The sequence below is a fragment of the Cucurbita pepo genome, chromosome 18 (assembly GCF_057944985.1).
Source record: "Cucurbita pepo subsp. pepo isolate OVF chromosome 18, ASM5794498v1, whole genome shotgun sequence".
Taxonomy (NCBI): Eukaryota; Viridiplantae; Streptophyta; class Magnoliopsida; order Cucurbitales; family Cucurbitaceae; genus Cucurbita; species Cucurbita pepo.
The window spans coordinates 8,615,340-8,636,721 of record NC_141815.1 but is presented as its reverse complement, the minus strand read 5'-3'; the positions used below and the strand labels follow the sequence as shown (position 1 = coordinate 8,636,721).

General features: G+C 34.8%; 4 protein-coding genes across 6 annotated transcripts; 2 read left to right on the top strand and 2 right to left on the bottom strand.

The window, feature by feature from the left end:
* Positions 1-594: 594 nt before the first annotated feature.
* On the bottom strand, positions 595-1,671 carry LOC111780208 (FCS-Like Zinc finger 13-like). The gene is made up of 2 exons (XM_023660543.2): positions 1,002-1,671; positions 595-914 (listed from the first exon to the last, which is right to left on the bottom strand). Exons 1-2 carry the CDS (start codon positions 1,577-1,579, stop codon positions 755-757), a joined length of 738 nt encoding a protein of 245 aa, XP_023516311.2. The 5' UTR covers positions 1,580-1,671; the 3' UTR covers positions 595-754.
* A 5,108-nt stretch (positions 1,672-6,779) lies between these two features.
* LOC111780565 (ethylene-responsive transcription factor ERF017) lies at positions 6,780-7,591 on the bottom strand. The gene has a single exon (XM_023660992.2). The coding sequence runs from the start codon at positions 7,526-7,528 to the stop codon at positions 6,917-6,919; it is 612 nt and encodes a 203-aa protein (XP_023516760.2). The 5' UTR covers positions 7,529-7,591; the 3' UTR covers positions 6,780-6,916.
* A 3,031-nt stretch (positions 7,592-10,622) lies between these two features.
* Positions 10,623-12,882, top strand: LOC111780628 (20 kDa chaperonin, chloroplastic). 2 transcript variants are annotated; one of them, XM_023661076.1, is made up of 6 exons: positions 10,623-10,762; positions 10,956-11,143; positions 11,688-11,867; positions 11,952-12,107; positions 12,392-12,469; positions 12,560-12,882. In XM_023661076.1, exons 2-6 carry the CDS (start codon positions 10,964-10,966, stop codon positions 12,731-12,733), a joined length of 768 nt encoding a protein of 255 aa, XP_023516844.1. In that variant the 5' UTR covers positions 10,623-10,762; positions 10,956-10,963; the 3' UTR covers positions 12,734-12,882. The 2 variants fall into 2 exon arrangements, with proteins under 2 accessions (XP_023516844.1, XP_023516845.1); XM_023661077.2 differs by having other exon boundaries at positions 10,625-10,762; positions 10,951-11,143.
* A 1,042-nt stretch (positions 12,883-13,924) lies between these two features.
* Positions 13,925-19,017, top strand: LOC111780744 (uncharacterized). Of its 2 annotated transcripts, none has more exons than XM_023661234.2 (8): positions 13,925-14,260; positions 14,954-15,264; positions 15,560-15,653; positions 17,730-17,848; positions 17,917-17,979; positions 18,054-18,149; positions 18,238-18,295; positions 18,724-19,017. In XM_023661234.2, exons 2-7 carry the CDS (start codon positions 14,959-14,961, stop codon positions 18,292-18,294), a joined length of 735 nt encoding a protein of 244 aa, XP_023517002.1. In that variant the 5' UTR covers positions 13,925-14,260; positions 14,954-14,958; the 3' UTR covers position 18,295; positions 18,724-19,017. The 2 variants fall into 2 exon arrangements, with proteins under 2 accessions (XP_023517002.1, XP_023517001.1); XM_023661233.2 differs by having other exon boundaries at positions 13,938-14,260; positions 14,959-15,264.
* The last annotated feature ends 2,365 nt before the right edge of the window (positions 19,018-21,382 follow it).

The window sequence follows — 21,382 nt, the reverse complement described above, 5'->3', positions numbered from 1 at the left end:
CAGACGAAGCATGCCCTTGTAAATTAATCCTTTCGACTGCTACCAGAAACTCCTTTTGATTTCATGAAAGCAGTCTAATTCAAAAAATTTCACCCAATTCAACTTGTTTAGCATATTTTTTCAAGCATGACTCGAAATATGAAATACCACGTTGATAAGAGAGGAGAACGAAACATTCCTTATAAAGGTGTAGAAACCTCTCCCTAGTGGACGTTTTTTAAAATCGAGCGATATGTAACAGGCCAAAATTGACAAATGGTATTAGAGCAAAACACGGGGCGATGTGCCAACAAGGACATTGGCCCCCTGAGCTTGCAAATGGTATCATGGCCAAACCATCGTGAGATTTGCCCGCTAGAACTCTGGCCTCCAAAGTGGTGGATTGTGATATCCAAGTTATAGAAGAGAGGGGAACGAAACATTCCTTGTAAGGGCATGGAAACCTCCCCTAATGGACATTTTTTTGCTGTTACACATAGTATCAGAGCTCACACGAGACTGTGTGCCAGCAAGGACACAGACCCCCTAAACTTACAAATGGTATCATGGCCAAATCGAAACATTCCATGTACAGTCTATCTGAGAATTCACCCATAAAAAAATTGCCTTTCTCTATTTTATTGCTCATAAAACAAGAAGTGGGTAAATAATTGTCACCCCACTTGTTCTTCATGTATACAATACTCAAAAACCAAACTATTAGCCGTATCTAAATTTGTATATACTTTCACCTCTTCTTCTTCTAATTCTTCACCTAAATTGCAAGAATCCCAGTCGAGAAAATCCCTCTGTTATAAGGCGAATTCGACCCCGTCTCCACTGCCGTTCTCGTCTCCGACCGACACCGCTCCTTCGTCTCCTCCTTCGTTATTTGGCTCGACCGGCACTCCGGGCTACAAAACGCCAATTCCCCTCTGCAAAATTTTCACAACCCATCAGAAATTTTGATCGGAATAAATTAAATTCTGAGCCAAATAAATTTTTGGGTATTGTTTCTTTACTTGTATATGTAAATATCTTTCCCCTCTAAATTTTTCCCACACAAATGGCACGATCGGAGGAAATCCGCCGTCCGGCGCGGCGGAGTTTCATCGGCGGGAGCCATAATCGGAGGCGATTTCTCACAACACCTACTAGCGACCAGACCACCGTCGTAATAGACACGTGTGGAAGATTCGTGAGGTCCACGCGTGGTAACATAAGTGTAATTCTCTTCCACGCCGTCGAGTTCGTCGTCTTCCTCCGTCGGAAACGACCCACCAGCCAACGCGATCGGGATCGGAGCAGGGCAGCGAGCGGAGTTAAATTTCGGGCTGAAAACGGCGTGTTTAACCAAAATATCACATCCACGGACGGCGGAGGTGGAGGTATCGAGGGCGGCGACGATGCCAAGTCCAACGGCGGCGTTGTAATTTTTTAGATTGCCTCTGGGAGAAGGGGAGAGGTCGAAATGGGAAGTGGGGCTGGCGGAGGCGGAGGCGGTGGTGGTGGTGGTGGTGTCGAGGAAGGCTGGCCGGCAACGGGAGACGAGAAGCTCCGATAACCTTCCGATGATCGGACGTTGCCCTTTGGCCAACATGATTGAGAGAGAGAGAGAGAGAGAGAGAGAGAGAGAGAGAGAGAGAGAGAGAGAGGGGATCGGACGGCAGAGGCGGAAACAGAGAGAGTGGAGAGATGAAGGGGAAATGGGGATTGTACTTATAAAAGTAGGGAATGAAATTATATGAAATAAAGGTAAATTAAATAATAATAATAATAATATTTATAATAATAATAATATTTATAATAATAATAATAATAATAATAATTGCATCAAAGGTTGCTTTTTGCACATAAAATGGGGGAGTAGGTGGGCTCCACTTACCTTAGCCCCTGGTTTTGGTTTTGGAATTATTTAGGGTTTTTTATTCCATTAAATAAATAAATAAATATATATATATATATATACACACGTATACATATATATCTTTATTTTTAAAAATAAGATGCTCTCGGCTTATATTTTTCTACGTTCTTACGAGAAATGTTAATATTTGAATATTTCGACTCAAATATAAATATAAATATATATATATATATACACAAACACGTACGTAGACGTATATATCATTTAGTTTTAAAAAATCGATTAACTGTTGATATTTTTCAACATTCTTGCGATAAATGTTAACATTTGAGTATTTCTGACTCAAACAAAAATAATAATAATATATATAGACACGTATAATATATATCATTTAGTATAAAAATCGTTAATTTTGGATAGTAAAAAATTCGGTTCACTGTTGATATTTTTCGACATTCTTTTGAGAAATGTTAATATTTGAGTATTCCGACTAATATATATATATATATATATATATATATACGCACCTATACGTATATATCATTTAATTTAAAAAAATATAACTAAATTTTTAAAAAAAATACTCTTATCGTTAATTTTGTATAGTAAAAAATTCGGTTCATTGTTGATATTTTTCGACATTCTTTTGAGAAATGTTAACGTATACGTGGAATGTTCAAATTCCATGATTTTGACTCAAATTTTCAAGAAATGACAATTTCGAATATATAGTACTTATTGGAGAGTTATAGCTTATCTCAATTATAACGGTAGTCCAGATTTGAATTAGAAATTAATAAAAAAATAAATTAAATTTAATTCATAAAATTCAAAATAAATTAATTAAATCCATGTCACTTAAAATTTAATTTCTAGTGATAATATTTAATATCATTAATTAATATAGTTAACTAAAATAGCCAATAAAAATAAAAATTTAATTTAAAAAACTAAAGACTAATTTGGAAATTACAGGGATTAGATGATAATTAAAGTTTGTTTTATTTAATTAATGATAATAATCCCAAATCTCAATATTGTAATTGAAGATTGGCCATTTTGGGCTGAGATTTTTATTTTTTTTTTTAAAATAGCATATTTGATTTGGGAATATTTTAAAGAATATTTTAACCATTTTATAATAAATTCTCTTCAAAAGAAATGGTCCCAATTTATGCCTTTTTTTTTTTTTTTTTTAATTCAAAATTTCATTATATATATATATATAATATATATATTGTGACAGTCGCATTCTTTATGACAGCAGACTTGCAATTGTGCGGCACTCACTTTTCAACGACAAGTGAGCTAAGCCAATTCATTCTTGCGTCGCTTACGACCAAGCGACGTATGCTCGAGCGTTTGGCCTCGGTTTAAGAGAAGGTTTTAGAAAGAGACGTTATATAAGCAAGCAAGAGAGTAACAACAACGGCTCACCATATATAACCTTGGGTATATATATATATATATATTTTTTAATTTAACAATTGAGTCGACCATAGTTTACTTTTTGTGTTTGATACGTATAATTAGTTAAAATTGACATCATTATTATTTATTTCATTTAAAAATTCGTAAAAATCATGAAAAAAATTTAATTTTTATGTATAAATTAATTAAAATGATCTTATAATAAAATAAATATAACCACTTAAATAGTATTTATTCATTTATAATGAAATAATAAATGCATTTGGTAAAACAATTTAAGCAATTCCCAACAAATTATGTAGAAATTACATTATAAAAATAAATATTAATATTAAAAGGAAAAAAGAAAAATAAAAAATAAAAAATAAAATAAAATAAAGTAGTTTTCAAAATGCTAATTATTTTAGATGATGTCATTGTCCAATGATTATGACAACGTTTTAATTTAAAGGAAGTGGGTCCCACAGTGGGACCAGCTTCACGCACAAGAGATTCCATTTTGTTTCAATCAGTTTATGACACGTGTCGTGAATCGGAGGTATGAGTACAGGTGTAGTTCAGTGGAGCGGTCTGTAGTGGAACCGTCTCACTTCAAGACCCGACGACAATAATTGAAGGCGATTACTCAGACCACTATGAATGGGCTAAGCGACACATCGTCTAGAGCCCACTGCTATTAAAAGGGAGGCCCCACATTCTTAGGCATCGAAAACGACAGGTCGGAACTGTAGTCCCCTGGTTTCTAATTCCCGTTATGTCCTTATTATGATTGAATTTACTTTAATACCCTCCACTATCTATAAACCCCCACACGGGACAGCTTGCTTCGTTCGTTTTCGCTACTTTTTAACGTTAATGACTATTTTACCCCTCTTTAATCTAGCTAATTACGATATTGTCCTTTGACTTATTCTCTTGGTTATTATTTTTTCTTGGTAGTTTTTAATAAATGACTTTTTTTTTCAATAATAATGAGGAAAATATGGTGTTGAATAATAATTATTAATAAATAAATAAATAATATTCAAGTACCTATCTAATCTAGTTAATAGAGTTTTAAAAATAGGATATAAATTTATATAAAAATAATAATAATTATTGGATATATCATGAATTTATTAAATATAAAATTAAAAGACGAGGACTTATTAGCAAATAATAATTATAATAATAAATGAAACTTATATAAATAATTTTTTAAATTGTCTTATGATTTGGAATATTAATTATTTGGCGATAATGACGGTTAAAATTATTAAAGAAAATTCAAAAAATAAAGAATTAATTAATTTCATGGTCTTGATTTAACTTTTTTTTTTTTTAATATTCTCAAAATAAAAATATCTTTTATTGTAAATTGTGGTTGCGGAAAAAATCACGAGAAAAATGATTAAAATTTTATAATTATTATTTTTTATATTAGAATATTGAATATTGGAGAATTATTTTTTAACAATTTTATCCAAATTCTTTTATGGATAAATTGAAAAATGTCATTAATGTAATTTAATTATAAGCAAAGTAAGATAACTCAATTAATTAAATTATATATCTTCGACTGATCTTCGTTCGTGAGGTAAGAGGTCTAAATCTCACTCACTCGCACATTATTGATCATCATTAGTCGTCAGCCTCACAGTTTTAAAACGCGTCTACTAGAGAAGGTTTCCACACCCTTATAATGAATGTTTCGTTTCTCTCTACAACCGATATAAAATCTCACAATTCACCCCCTTAAAGCCCAACGTCCTCACCGGCATAGCGTCCCGTGTCTAGCCCTGATACCATTTGTAACAGTCAAAGTCTACTGTTAGTAGATATTGTTTAAAACGCATCTATACTCTTGCAAAGAATGTTTTGTTCATCTCTTCAACTGACGTGGGATCTCACTGACAAGATGTAAAACACATGTGTCATGCATGTAAGACAAAAACAAAAAACAAAAAACTCCAGACTTTTGAAACAAACAATATTTATAAGTTAAAGTGTCACTACGTAAATTCGAGAATCTGCATGTCATCTATTTATAACTTCGGAATCTACATTCGAAACACTATTATTGTTCATCTCATCTCATACGTTCAAGGGTTTAAAACTACCAGCTACATCGTCGTAACCTCCTCAAATGATTTACGAGAAGGTTATCCAGCTTATAAGTTTCTCACACGTTCGAGGGTTCAAAACTATCAGTCACATTGGGACAACCTCCTTAGGTTATGGAATTTGTAAGTTAGTAAAATAGGGTATTTTTGTTAAGTGGACTTTTGTAGACTCCCTAGAATTAAGGTACCTTGTTTGATTGGTTGACATGAGATATAAGTCAAAAGAGCATTGAATTGTGTTCTTTGGACTTATCCATACATGTCTTTCCTTCACCCAAAACTTCAACTATTTTACCCGCCACAACCATATCTATGATGAATTAGGGTTTTCGAGCAAGACAAGACGGATTAAATGACAATTTCGCCCTTACATTTCAAAACCGTACACTCTTACCCTATGTTAAAGAAATATTCAATTTTCAGTCTTTTTAACCATTAATCAAACAAACAGAAAATGACCCAACATATTTAACGATTATTAAGAGATATATACGGTATGACGACAGACTCATTGAACAATATTTTTAGATTATTCCAATAATTTGAATAAACCCAAAATGTGGATAGGTTGGCCCGAGAGTCAGGTTGGAAAAAAACCTTCCAATGAACAGCTAGGAATAACTCGATGAGTCCTCTTAATTTTAAGAGCTAAATTGTACGATTTGGATTCGTTTATTTATTTAACACGGTAGGAAAAGGGTTATTTGGGACCAATTTATTCTCGAGTTTGGTAAAGTATTTTAATTTTAATGATTTTGAGGGAGTTAATTATAAATAATTATAAAATTTTAGAACCCGTTTGATAATTATTTGAGTTTTAATTTTTGAAAATTAAGATTTAAAAATTATTAATATTTTTAAAACATACGAGAATTGCAAAAAAGGACTGAAAATAAAAATGGGCCTTGGGCCCACGGGTTTGATTATTTATCTCGAGCCCATTCAATGCCAGGCCCAAATAGCCCATTTGAAACATTCAAGCCCAAGGCCCAACATATGCACGTGCCTTATTGGGCTAAACTAACCGCCAGACCGAACCGAGTAAACCGTCGGTTATCGGAATGCCCCGGTTCCATTTTTGTGCATTCCACTCTATTTTCAGCGGTTCGGGTCTACAACACCCGACCCGACCCGAACCGGATAAAATCTTTTACAACTTTATTGGGAGATTTATTTTATGTTTTAAAAAATTTAATCTTATAAACACTAATTTTATTTACCAAAAAATAGTTTTAAATAATTAATTCCAAAATTTAAAATTAGGGATTTTAAGAAAAAATATATATATATTATTAAAGATTATGTTTTAAAATATTATAGTAGCATTTAAATAATTAGATTGATAATTTAGTTTAAATAAAAATGATCCAAGCCCTACAATTTGTTTGGGAAGAACACGGTGGAAGAATCGACGGCCGAGCTAAAAATTCGTTGGATCCATCAATCTTCACAGATTGGAAAAATATTTAAATTTCTGAAACAAAATTTCAAAGAATTAAAGTTCTGACAAAAAAAACCGTCAGAACTCTGTTCTTGATCAGAAGTTCCAGAGGAACGAATCCTGATCGTCCAAATTCTCATCTCCATAATAAAAAAAAGGAGCTCCAGAATTTGTAGTGTTCATCAATTCGTTGAAAAACGGGTTATACTCCGGAAACAACCCGAATTCCGACCCGTAATTCCCGGATCCCATCGCTGTCGAAAGATCCAAAAATGTCGATCTTTCTTCGATCACGGCGGTGGTCGTTTCTGAAACTACCGACGGCGACGGCGACGGAGAACCAATGGTGGGTTGGGTGCATTCCGACGAAGGCGGCGGCGGGGGGTTGGAGTTAGCGAACTGAGCTGCCACGGATTGAATCTCTGCTCTTGAGAGTAAACTGGCACCGGCGATCTCCGGTGGGTTATTAGGGAAATTGAAGCGAGCGGTGCGGCCACGTAGGCAAAAAAGCGCAGCGTCGAATGCACGCGCGGCTTTCTCTGCTGAATCATATGAGCCTAACCAGATACGTTCGCGGCTGTTGGGGAGGCGGATTTCGGAGACCCACTTGCCCCACTTGCGGCGGCGTACACCCTTGTACCGTGAATCGGGACTGTCGGCGGCGGCGGAAGCGGCGGAGGCGGTGGATGGGGACGGCGGCTTCGTCATACAAGGGATAAAATTGGTGGGAAAAAATTAAAATTTTAAATTTTTTTTTTTTTTTTTTCCTTTTCCTTTTTGTTTTTTTTAGTGGCGGCAGTGTGTGAGCGTGTAAGGAATTTGGAGGATATTGCGGCTGAGAGTGGGAGGAGAAGGGGTATAAATATGGGGGGAAAGAGTCCATCTTGGACCGGAGCAGGGAGGCGCGTCGAAGGTGGCTGGAAGTAGCGGAACGCGTGGGGACAGTCAGAGGGAAAAGGGGGATGACGCGTGAGATTGGCTTTGGGGTTTGGCCATTCATGATTATGTGTCTTTTTTTTATTATTATTTAAATTTAATTTATAATGTAAATATAGCCACGTCATGTATGACATGGGCTAGTCATTTACTCGTGCTTTAAATCGTTCTTCATGTGAATTTCTATGATTTACTCGTGCTTTAATCCATTTTCACACTCTTTAATCCCTAAATTAGGTTTCGGGTACGTTTAAATTTGTTCGATTAGCAATAATTAGCAAATATAGACTTTTTTTCGTCAACGGGAAAGGCTAGAGGTGTGTACGAGTTGGGTTGGAGAAATTTTTTAGATCAAACTGAAATTTTCAGTGGCTTGGTTGGTGATCCGAGTAATCCGAATAGAGTTCATAACCGAACACTGTATTTTCGAGTTGAATTATATATTAATAACTAAAATCTCATAAAACTCAAATATAAAAAATTCCCGAGTCACAACGCATCACTAACATCTGTTACAAATATCCAATATTCTTAATTTTTATAATAATTTTAAAAGTATGACAAATATTGAATTGGTGGGGTTGACCTGACTGAAAAATGTCAACTCGCAAACGGACTCATGATTTTCCTAAAATTCAACCCAACATAAATCACAACAAACCCAACCCAACTTAAGTTGAACAGTCCATGTTGGTCGAGTTCTCGGACCATATAAATACTGCTGATAAAAGTCTTCAAATTGTTGAGTCATTCCCTCGACCTTCGAGCAAGGTGGTTAAACTCTCTCAAGACCAAATGTCAAGTCATGGGTCGTCCCAATTTTAGTGATACAATAAAATAATCATCATAAATCGATATTAGTTAGACTATAAATCATATCTAATTGATCTCGTACCATATAACAAATTTAATATTATATATATATATATATATATATATATATATATATATATATATATATATATATATATATAATAATAATATTTAAAAGGGTTTTGGAGCGAATTTAATCACATGCCTAAGATGTGATTTATAAATTAAATTAAACATTTTGAAACTATATATTATACAAATAATATTTGTTAATCCTATGAACGCTCGAAGAAGATGGGCTTGCGTCGAGTGGATTGCTTTCTAACCAAAATTCAACCCAAAGTCAAACGGTCCCACCACAAAGTTTGACCACGTGAACTCAATTTCAATTAAAATTTTATTTCTTTTCTATTTTTATGCTTAAATTATAAGTGTTTTACTCCGTCCCTCCCGACCAACCAAGAGTAGTCTAGAATATTCTCATGTTGCCTATCGGTTATGCTTTTTGGTCTAATTTTAGGCTCCGACTCACTGTTTGTGAACGAATTGGGTGACCCTAAACCCTAACTCACATGGGTGCTCCTAAGACTCCGAGACGAACCTTGTGGAAGAACTCTTTTAAGTTTTTAGGGCGTCATTACTCGTGGTGATAGCTTCACTTCTGTTTCCTCCATTACTTCTCGCGTGAGTGCTCCCTTACGATGCATTCTTACGTTCCCTAGTTTCGATTAATTACGTGGTATCGTTCATCTTCGATGTCATTTTATTTCTAATAATTTGTTGATCTTTTAAAAAATGTCTAATAAAATCTTAAACTTTTGAGATTATATTAAATAAAATTTTCAACTTTTTGTGTCGTGTATATATATATATATATATATATTATTACTTTCTTGTCACAGTCGCACTTTAATTAAAAAAAAATTATATATGGTAATATTTTTTTTTAAATATACATTTTAAAAATTATGTTAATTAATTAAATTAATAAATGGGAATAATAATTATAGCAGAAAAGAAACGGAGAGGGATGGGCCGGCACTTTCGGTTGCTTTTGTTTTTGAAATTAATAATTGAAAAAAAAAAAAAAAAACAAAACAAGGGGACAGAAAGGGAATTAACGATAGGAACATAATAAATAAATATATTTTGGAAAATTGATTATAATAAAAATAGGCACGTGATTTATGTGCATTAAGCACAAAATTAAGGATTAAATTTATAATTTAATTTAAAATATTCATGTATCATTAATTATTATAATTTATAATTTATAAATTTGTTTTGGAATATAAATTATATTACGTACAAAATCTCTATTTAAAACTTTTTTTTTTGTGTATTTAAAAAAATATTTATTTCAAGCACTTTTTTTTAAACTTTACTTACAATTTTATAGATAATTTAACATAAAATTTAATTTTATATCTATTTATATATATATATATATATATATATATATATATATATTCCTCGTGACAAGAGCTAGTAAGGGCTGGAATTGAATATCATATGTAGTGTAGAATCGGATTTAAGACTCTTTACGAGTGACTATAAGCTCCGCTTAAGTGCTTGACATGGAGTTAGCTCAAAACACGTTCATCATGTGGTCGAGCGAGACGCACCTGCACCTGTCTTTGTGAAGGGCAGGGATAAAAAAGAGATACGTTCCCTCCTTCAATCCATCCGGCCTTGAAAAACTAATTTTTTCGGATAGGAAGGAAATCAAGCGGGTTGAGGTTTCTTTCTCAATCTTTTCCTAGTTGTAGTCGTGTAGTGGATTTGACTTTAGTCAGTTAAAAAGAGCGCGTATGTGACCGAGACTAAGCCCATACTTTAAATAAAAAAATAGAAATTAAATAGGGTTATTATTATTATTATTATTATTATATAAAGAAATTAGATTAGGTTTAATTTCTAATTTTTATCGTGTCTAATAAATTAGTTTTAAATGTTTTTAAGCGAAAAATAGGAAGAATTGTCAAAATATTTATTTAAAAAATAAATAAAAAATGAGAAATACGCATATATATATATTTGTCGCATTATCGGAGCAATATCTAGAAGGGTCTAATTTCTCCGATAAAACCCATTTCCACTGCTGCAGCTGCTTTCCAGTTTCTAGGGTTTATCTTCATCGTTCTTCTATAATCTTCTATCCAATTGGAGCCGCTTCTCCATCTTTATCTTCAGGTACTCATCTCTTTCTTCTTTTCTCTCTCGATTCTTCCGGGAAATTTCATTTCTGTGTCCTTGCATTGTGTTTGGCGGACAATTTTAGCGTTTTGGAGCTTGAATTGAAATTGACTTAAACTCGTTTGAAATTGTTCCTTTTCTAATCTTTTTCATATTTGGTTTCTGGATTTTGGGTGTTTTTTGAGGTTAGAACGTGAAATGGCGACAGCTCAACTCGCTGGGTCTTTAATTTCTGCTAGGAACTTGCCTTCTTTCAGTGGGCTTCGACCTTCTGCGGTGAAATTCTCTCCTTCTGTTGCTCATGTGAGAGTCGGGGGTCGGGCTAAGAGATCTTACACTGGCTTGGTCGTCAGAGCTGCTACTGTGGTTGCTCCAAAGGTTCCACACTATCCATTCTGCTAGTGCCTGTCATTTTTGGCTTTAGTTTGTGGTTTGAGACGAGGATTTGCGAAATATAGTTGTGAATTTGCTATTCATTAACCAATTTTAAGTTCTTTGTTCTGAGTTGTATGTCTGTGAAATATGCCTCATCTTCAGGTCTATAATTTGGTTTCTTTAATCTCTGTTCGTCCTTTTCCTTCCAATTTTCTTCCTGTTTCCATTTTGCAACTTGTTGTCTATTTAGTTGCCAAGTTTCTCATTTGTTGATATTACGTTTTTGACTGTCCTGTATGGTTACTTAATTACAATCATAGCTGCAATCTGCGTGTATCTGTTGTGATGGATAAGTTTTCCTCCAATTACTGTGTGCATCTGCAACTATGGAAACTTTAATTTTGGTGTGTCGAGATTCCAGAAACAATTTGAGTTTATATAAGTAAACTGCTAAAAGTTTCTAGCAGGGTGCATTTTATGTTGGAGCTTGATCTGTGAGTGTATATAAAAATTTACTTACGCGTGTGAATTGATTGCAATGTTTCAGTACACTTCAATCAAGCCATTGGGCGACAGAGTGTTGGTGAAGATAAAGGAAGCTGAAGAGAAGACTGATGGAGGGATTTTACTTCCAACAACCGCTCAGTCTAAGCCCCAAGGAGGAGAGGTTGTTGCAGTTGGAGAAGGCAAGACAATCGGAAACACCAAAGTGGAAGCTAGTGTAAAGGTATGCATTTAATCTGTTTACGCTCTTAATTCATTCAATGTGTTTTGTTTTGTTTTATATCCATTGAGTTTTTTGATTCAATAGACTGGTGCTCAAGTAGTGTACTCCAAGTATGCTGGAACTGAGCTAGAGTTCAACGGTTCAAAGCATCTTATCCTGAAGGAAGACGATATTGTCGGTATACTAGAAACAGATGACGCGAAAGATCTTCAGCCCCTAAATGACAGGGTCTTGATCAAGGTCTGTCTCCATTTTGCATACTACTTCAATGTTCCTTTTTGGCGTAACCCATAAGACCAAATTGTCCGAATCTTCCGATGTGCTTGCCCGATATCTTTGGGGGTGGCGTGTGTCGAGAATCTTTCTGATTTACATTTTGAGTCACTGACATATGGTTTTAACTCCTTGCAATTGTCTTCCATCCTTTCCCTTAGAAGTAGGAAAGAGTTCTATATGGTCTAGTCTTCCATTATTTGGTTCAAATGACAGAAATGTAATACTTGTTCTAAAAAATTTGATCACAGGTGGCCGAGGCCGAGGAGAAAACAGCCGGAGGTTTGTTGCTGACAGAAGCAAGTAAAGAGAAACCGTCCATCGGAACGGTCAGTATAAGCATACAAAAGCACACCCTCCTAGTTTCATTATAGATACCAATGCCCGTATGATTGACATAAAACATTTGGTTCACACAGGTGATAGCAGTTGGCCCTGGTCATCTGGAGGAGGATGGCAAGAGGAAACCGCTATCCATCGCCGTGGGAGATAACGCGATGTACTCGAAGTACGCCGGGAACGAGTTCAAGGGCAAAGATGGCTCTGATTACATCGCATTGAGGGCTTCGGACGTTATTGCAGTTCTATCGTAGTTGCGATTGGCAATGTAAAACATCTTAGTGAGGTTTGCTTTGCCCCAAAAATGGGAATTGAGATGGATTCTGGGGGTCATAGAGGCTTGAAACAAAGGCAACTTTGATGGAAATTTCGGTAATAACAGAGAATTTGTTTGTTAGATCAATACGGTGTGGCCACTTTTTGAATGTTGTTGCTTGGAAATGCGAAGCTTGAAGCTTCTATTGACCATTGTCACACGGTGTTTGGCCAAATAGGGAGAAAACATGGAACTAGGAAGAGTAATTTTAAATGTTGGCCATAATTAACTTTAATTTGACTGTGCTTGAACTAGTTGGTCCAATATCACGAGTAATTTTAACTTTCAATGGTCAAATTTGTGCACGTATAACGTGTGGAGTTAAAGGTAGCCTGTCTTCTTCAGAGGTGAGGTGAGTTTAGTTTATGTTGGACTCGACTAACTAGAGTGAAATATGAAATATGGCTTGCATAAGAAAGCTAGTTGGTTGAGTCGGTTCTTGCATTGGTAAGCTAGTTGGAGTTGGTTGAGTCGGTCCTTGCATAGATAAGCGAGTCAGTTGAGTCGGTAAAAAGCTTGAAAAAGGATATGGGGATCCTTTATCTAATGATGTCTTACGGGAAAGCTGCGTAGTGAAGAGATCATCAAAGATACAAGTTGAAATATGTCTTTATCTGAGTAAGCTAGGTTGAGTCGTGAAAATATGTCTTTATCTGAGTAAGCTAGATTGAGTCGTGAAAATATGTCTTTATCTGAGTAAGCTAGGTTGAGTCGTGAAAAGCTTAGAAAAAAAGACAGAGAGAGTTCTTATCTAATGAATATTCTATGGATGAATTGTTTAGTGAAGAGTGTGGATGATGAAAGTTCCACATCGGCTAATTTAGGGAATGATCATGGGTTTATAATAAAATAATACTCTCTTCATTGGTATGAGACCTTTTGGAGAAGCCAAAGCAAAGCCACGAGAGCTTCAACTCAAAGTGGATAATATCATAGCATTGTTGAGAGTCGTGTTCACTGTTAGTTGGTATCAGAGCAAGTGGATAATATCATAGCATTGTTGAGAGTCGTGTTCACTGTTAGTTGGTATCAGAGCCATACCCTAAACTTAGTAAAAAAAAATGAGTGAAAAAGGAGGAGGGGAAGTATTGGATGACGAAAGTAATAATAGTTTTTTAATATATAAAAAGAATGATATATTAAAAAAATGAAATAATTTATTGGATATAAAATAAAAAATTAATTTTTTTATTGATTCGGAAAAATAAAATCGTACTCCAAATTTTACGGCCATTACTCTCTGATCGAACTTTCTTTTCCACTGTCCTCTCTGAGTTAGGATCGCCGTTCGCCGTTTTCTTCCTCCGACGGCCACATCGAGCCAGCGCCTTCCCTCCCTTTGCTTTCTCTGCTCCCGATTGCCGAACTGTCCAATTTCTCCAACGATTTTTCTCTCGTTTGATCGATTTCAAAGTCGCGGGGCTTTCCAGTTTCCAATTGAAACAGGATTTGCTTATTATTATCGGTAAATTTCATGCGTTTCTATTCGTCTCAATGTCATCTACTGTTCTTATGTTGGCTCTTTGATTATTTGTTGGTTCTCTTTTCCCTTCCGCTGCCCTCAGGCAAGCAATGAGACAACCGCAATTCGAGTGCAATATCGCTCGTCTCATTGCGATCCTGATGAGCTTTCGGCTCAATTTTTTTATTTGTCTTTGATAACTTTATGAATCATTTATGAATTTGGGTTTATTTCTCGCGGAATTATGCTGGGGAACTTGGATTATTGCTGCTTAGTCGGATTAATTTCTGTCATCTAAGGATGTGTAGTCTTTCTATACATTCAACCAAATTCAGTACGATTACTTTTGTACTTGTGAATCCCGAGCATCCTATCATACAAAATTGTTGAAGCCCCCAAACAATTAAAACTAGATGATTCGAAGTACTTGAATGTTGTTGGATGATGGAAGTCCCACATCGGCTAATTTAGGGAATGATCATGGGTTTATAAGTGAGGAATACTAACTTCATTGGTATGAGGCCTTTTGGGAAAACCCAAAGCAAAGCCATGAGAGCTTATGCTCAAAGTGGACAATATCATACCATTGTGGAGAGTCGTGTTCGTCTAACAAATGCGACTCCTCTTAGTAAGAATTTGTATGGTTAATTCGATTTACGGAATTGTATAATTAAATTTGACTTTGTTTTGTGTCAGCTTAGATGGGTTCAGACGTGGAGGCTGTGGAAATTAGTAACTTGGAAAGGGGTCTATTGTCTGAATGCAATTCTGATTTGGAACCTGAAATCGACGATGAGCCCGTGTTGTTTGCAGCTTCCTTCCAAGAGATGGAAGACAGCTTTGTTAAGTATCATACAGCACAATGGGTCCTTTACTCCTTGCTTTTGATTTTAGCGTGGGGGATTGGGTTGTTGATGCTGCTTTATCTACCAATAAGACGATACGTTTTGCGGAAAGATATTCAATCGAAAAAGCTTTATCTTACACCAAATTCTATAATCTACAAGGTAATTTGTGAAGTTCAATCTATTTTAATCTACAAACTTTGGTGTTTCTGTTAAATTATTGTAAGTTCTCCCACTAATTGAATGCCTAAGGATTATCATGATTTGTAGTTGAATGTCGTTGCACGCTGTCGTATTAGCCACTCTACAGTGGAACTATATCTTTTTCATTTTAGTCTAAACCAGTAATATGCTTCCATTGTTCACTCTTATCGTTGATCTCTGAAAGACGGTTCTATGAATACGAATAAAACTATTTGCTCGTGTACCTTAAGGAGTATTGTATTTTCCATCACAGGTTACAAGACCTGTACCTTTTCCATGTTTTGGAGTACTGAAGAAAGAGAAGCATGTTTTGTTGCCTTCAGTGGCAGACATTATAGTTGAACAAGGTTAAGTTGTTGTTCTTGTTGTTCCTTTTTTTAATAATGGTTTACTAAATCTAAGCTCCATATTAACCTTCGATTTCGTAATGCAGCAAAACAATTAGTTGTTATAATTGAGGAGGAGAAGAAAAAGTTTATGCATTTAATTTTCATAGTCAACATCGAAAGGATATCGAATTATAAATAAGTTTTCTGGGGATGTTAGCAATTAGCCAATAAGAAAATGGACAGATGGGAGTTTGCAAAAGAATAAAAAGAAGAGTTAGAACTTTAGCCCATAAAATTTGTTGTGAAGATCTTGGAATCATTGTTTCTTAGATAACTAAATTTATTTTGACAATGAAGCTGCCATCTTTATTGTTCATCATCCAGTTCTATGCGATAGAACAAAACATGCTGAGGTTGACAAACATTTTATTAAGGACCATATTGACTTGAATTTCTATATTGCATTAAAATTGTAAATATTGTTAAAAATTCATAGTTTAATAAACATTTCCTTGTCGTATTTGTGTCCTAAATTCATAGAAAATAATATATCATCTTGTTTGTGACGTGTTGTATCCATGCTTCTTAGGAAAATACTCTTACTCTGTATGACTGTTTTTATTGATGTACCTGGTGGCCTCTCTTGCTCTTCATTCTCCTTAAACTCCTAGTGCCTTTTGTCTAATAGAGAGGAGGTTAATGTGGTGAGTCTACTTTTATCTTTTTCGCGATTAGCGTGTGACCCTTGCGAGGAGGGATAGTAGAATCTGGACGCATCCTTCTAGGGGCTTCTCGTGCCATTTGTTTTTCATGTATTATCTAATTTTTCTCCTTCGTTTGCTACCTCAGTTTCTTCTGCTTTATCCTCGTTCTTGAAAGTTAAAATTTCAACAACGGTTAAGGTTTTTGCTTGCCCAGTATTACATGGAGAGTTATTGCCATGGATAGTGTCCAAAAGGCATTCTTCCTATGTGTTGCACTTGCATGGTGCATTCTTTGCAGGAAGTACGAGGAGAGTCTTGATCATTTTTTGTGGGAATGTCAGTTTGCTTTTCTTTTGGGTCGTTGGAGGAATTTGTTTCAGGTTTGTGGAGCACGCTATTGATGAGGTGCTTCTAAATCCTCCTTTTAGGGAGAAGGCCAAAGTGGTTGTGGCAAGCTAATTTCTTTCTAGTTTGTGGGGTATTTGGATTGAGTGTAGCAATTGAAACTTTGGAGAGGTTGAGAGATTGAGGAAGACTGGAAGGTAGCTATGTTTAATGTCTCTTTGTGAACTTCAGTACCAAGCTTTTTATTTATTTATTTATTATTATTATTTTTTGTTGTTGTTGTTGTGATTATAACTTTGGTATTGTTCTTTTGGATTAGAGTTCTGGTAGGGTCGACTCTCTCTGTGAGATCCCACATCGATTGGAGTGTGGAACGAAACACTCCTTCTAAGGGTGAAAATCTCTCTCTAGTAAATGCGTTTTAAAATTGTGAGGTTGACGGCTATAGGTAATGGGCCAAAACGGACAATATCTACTAACGGTGGACTTGGGGTGTTACGAATGATATCAGAGCTAGACACCGGGTGGTGTGCCAGTGAGGACGCTGGCCCCAAGAGGGGTGGATTGTGAGATCCTGTATGGATTGAAGAGTGAAACGAAACACTCCTTATAAGGGTGTGAAAATCTCTCTCTAGTAAACGTGTTTTAAAACCGTGAGGCTGATGACAATACGTAATAGGCCAAAGCGGACAATATCTGTTAACACTGGGCTTGGGGTATTACAAATGGTATCAGGGCCAGACATGGGGCGGTGTGCCAGCGAGGATGCTAGGCCCCTAAGGGGGTAGATTGTGAGATTCCACATCGATTGGAGAATGAAACGAAACACTCCGGATGTAAAAATCTCTCTTTAGTAGACACGTTTTAAAATCGTGATACTAACGGCGATACGTAATGGGCTTGGGCTTGGGTGTTACACTCTCTTTTTCTCGTAGAATCTGTTGTGTTTGCCCTTGCTTTCCTTCAATTTTCTCAATTTCTTACCTAAAAAAAAATCTATTTACTACGACATATAACTTTTAAGATCTCGATCCCATGTTTACAGGATATCTACAGTCTCTCTATGGAGTTTACTCTCTTAGGATAGAGAATGCTGGCCTGAGAAGACCACCTGGTGATGACGTTCAAATTCAAGGAGTTACAGACCCAATTGCATTTAAAAAGGTACTTTTTGGTATCAATGAATAGGTTTCCAATGATCTTAGAGGTCACCCTCGTTCTGCATTTCTCAGGCTGTTCTAATGCGTCTCTCTGATATGAGGAATGATGGCAATGAAGAAGTTCCAAATACAAGGGTAGGTCATTGCATAATCCTACCTGTCAAATGATGACATTGACTAAAAATACATATATTTTTTCTAAATCATAGGCGGCATCTCCATCGAAATCTCTAAAGTATGACCCGTACTTCTATTCGGGGGAACGAGTACTTCAGAAAGTAGATGAGGTTGGAAGCTCTGTGAAGGTATCAACTAATTATCGCTATCCGTTTTTATATACACGCCATTGTTTTTCCTTTTGTATTACTGATTGGTTGGTTGTGTCTGCTACAGAGAATTCAAGCTTTGATTGAAGAACAACGGTCTCAAGCATCTAACCCTTTAGAATGAAGTAAGTTGATTATAAACATCTGGGAAACTTTAAACACTGAGCTCAGTTAAGAACTTTATGCTTGCCTTACCCAACTTTTGTGATGAGTATCGAGTTTACTTTGCTCGAGAAAATAAAGCTTTCACTGGTTTACTAATTTATTTTCGAGGTGGCTCGAACAATGTGAGATCCCACATCGGTTGGAGAGGAGAACGAAACATTCCTTATAAGGGTGTGAAACCTCTCCCTAGCATACTCATTTTAAAAACCTTTAGTGGAAAAATCCAAAGAAGACAATATCTGCTAGCGGTGAACTTGGCTATGTTTCTGGGCCTTATACAACACCTCTATTACTATTACTATTTGCTATTTGATTAGATCAACCAAAAAGTATTCTAGTGAGTAGATCGGTTCTAACGTCACCCTGCATATCGTTCTTCCACGTCTAGATGTTTCTTTCAGATGCTACTATCCGAGCACCGAAACGGTAGAAGCAGTCCCAGTTTTACGAGGATTGGAGCCGAATAAGCTGAAGAAAATGTACTTCTAATGACTAAGGTTTGTTCTAAACTCTCCTCTATGGCTGATGAGTTGATGAGTATCAATTACCATTAATGAACTGATTGAGGCTGAAGTTTTCTGCAAGAAAGGTTCAAGTTTTTATTCTTGCTTGTATAGATAGATGTATTTGTACCCTTGAAAACCACCCTTAAAGTATATATGATATACATATGGTTTTGATTTTTTATAGCTTAAATCAAACGTTTAGTTCTTAAACTTTAAGATCGTGTTCATCGAGCTTCTAATCTTTAACGAATATCTTACAAGTCCTTGACATTCCAAATGTGCTGATAGATCCCGTAAACTTTCGATGTTGTGCTTAATAGAGTAGATTTTTTTGCTTTTCGTGTTCGTGTTATTGTTTCGGTTTCTATTTCGAATAATCAAACAACTTTTTCATTTATTGCATGCCATGTGATTTTACATTATTGGGAGTGGTTGGATATACTCCTAATGACACTGGAGGCATTAAAATGATTATTATAGTTTTTCTTTTAGAACAATAAAAATTTAACTACTAATGCTTGGTATGGTATGGTTTAGCTAATTAATGAACTTTATCATATTCTTTTGCGTTCGGTTTGAAATTAATAGGCTCGTTCTTAGGGGTGCATGAGGGTGGGTTGGAATTTTTTTTGGACCAACCCGAAATTTTGGGTTGGTCAGATTAGTGACCCAAATAGGGTTCACAACCCGACCCTCTATTCTTGGGTTGGATTGAGTCGTTAGGTTTATTTTTTTTATTTATAATAGCTATTAAATTAATAACTAAAATCTCTTGAAATTCAAATATAAAACATTTAGTTTTAAGTTAGTCGGGTTGACCTGACCAAAAAAATTTCAACTCGTGAACTGAACTTTTGAATTTTCAAAAAATCAACCAAATCCGAACTGATATATATATATATATATATATATTTAATCGAACTAACTCTTATGATTTGAGTTGGGTGGTTTAAGTTGTTCATCGCTGCTGGATCATATAAACGCTCATCGTTCTTTCTTACTAGGAACAAAATTTACAATTTACAGTTAAATTATTAATTTTTCATTTTGTTAAATCGTATATAGCTATCAATTAAATTGTTACAAATAATAGGTAAAAACTAAACGTATGCGATATACAAGATAACTCTATAATTCCGGTCGTATAATCAACACGATTTTGTCAAACTATCATACGAAAATTGACCGTTTAAATTAGTACTCAACCCCCAACTTAGCATCATTGATGAACATCAGACTAGGGACTACAAGCAAATAAATGATATTAATTATTTATGGTAAAAGCTATATTAACATTATCAATTTAAAATTAAAAATTAGTGATCCCATCTAATTATTAAATTAAAAAAAAATGAAAATAAATATTAAAAAAATCTAACGGTTCGAAGTAATTAGGTAAACCACCGCCGGTTGGAAGTTGGTGGACCACCGGCCGAACCGAGGGACCCAATTAGATAGGAATTGCTTGGCTAATAATTTCCTGATATATTTTTTTTTCCATTTTTTAATATATAATATACTTTTTAAATAAATTTAATCGAAAATTGAAATTTATGATTATCTAGACTCTTAATTTTTTAAAAAATTATTTATTACTTTCTTGAATTTTTAATAGGATTTCTTTTTTATTTTTAAATTTAGGACTATTAAAAAATTTAAATATAATATAAAACTTAGCTCGATCCACACTTCTAAAAGTCTTACAAAGTTCGCTCTACACTGCAGGTATAGTCGCTTAGGTCACGGGATTTAGAGTACGGGTGGTCGAAAGCTAGTATCCACTATGTCATTAATTTATAGAATTTAAAATTTATAATATTTATTTAATGCAGTATTACCGTTAATAATTAAATTCGTTTGTTTTGACTTTATCACTCACGCATTTTGTATGTGATTTAATGAGTCCTCTATATTTATATTATTGAAATTATTCATAAAATATATATTTTTAATTAATAATAATTGATCGTAAGATATTGATCGAAACTTTAGTTTAGTATACTAAATTGTTTTTTTATCATGATATTTACGTCAGGATACATAGACTACTGTATTTCAATTTCGCCTTTCGGCTCTCACTTAACATACATCTCTCAAGCCATTTCACAAAGTCGGGCTAGAGTCAAACTTAATAGGGTATTTTTTTTTCTCGCTGATTCTATCAAGCTTGTTCCCTTGGTCGTGGTCTCTATGAACTTTAGGCGAGATTTTTGTTCGTCAACCAAACACAGCTCATGCTGAATCTAAGCTTATTCAGCCACTAGGGTCGTAGAGAATTGAACATGCGCGCACACTGCGACCCTAGCTGACTGATCGTAGTGTCATCCGGCTAATTATCATTCAATTTTATAGGGTTAAAAAAGTCAACATTTAATTATTAAATAAAAATTTATATTATAGTAATTAAGTTAGTTTCAAAAGATGGATAAATACAAATAATATAAGCATCTAAATAGAATATTCATAATAGAAATTAGAATATTCATAATATTTAATTTTTTTTAATTAAAAAAGTTAAAAAAATTAAGAAAATTATCAGTA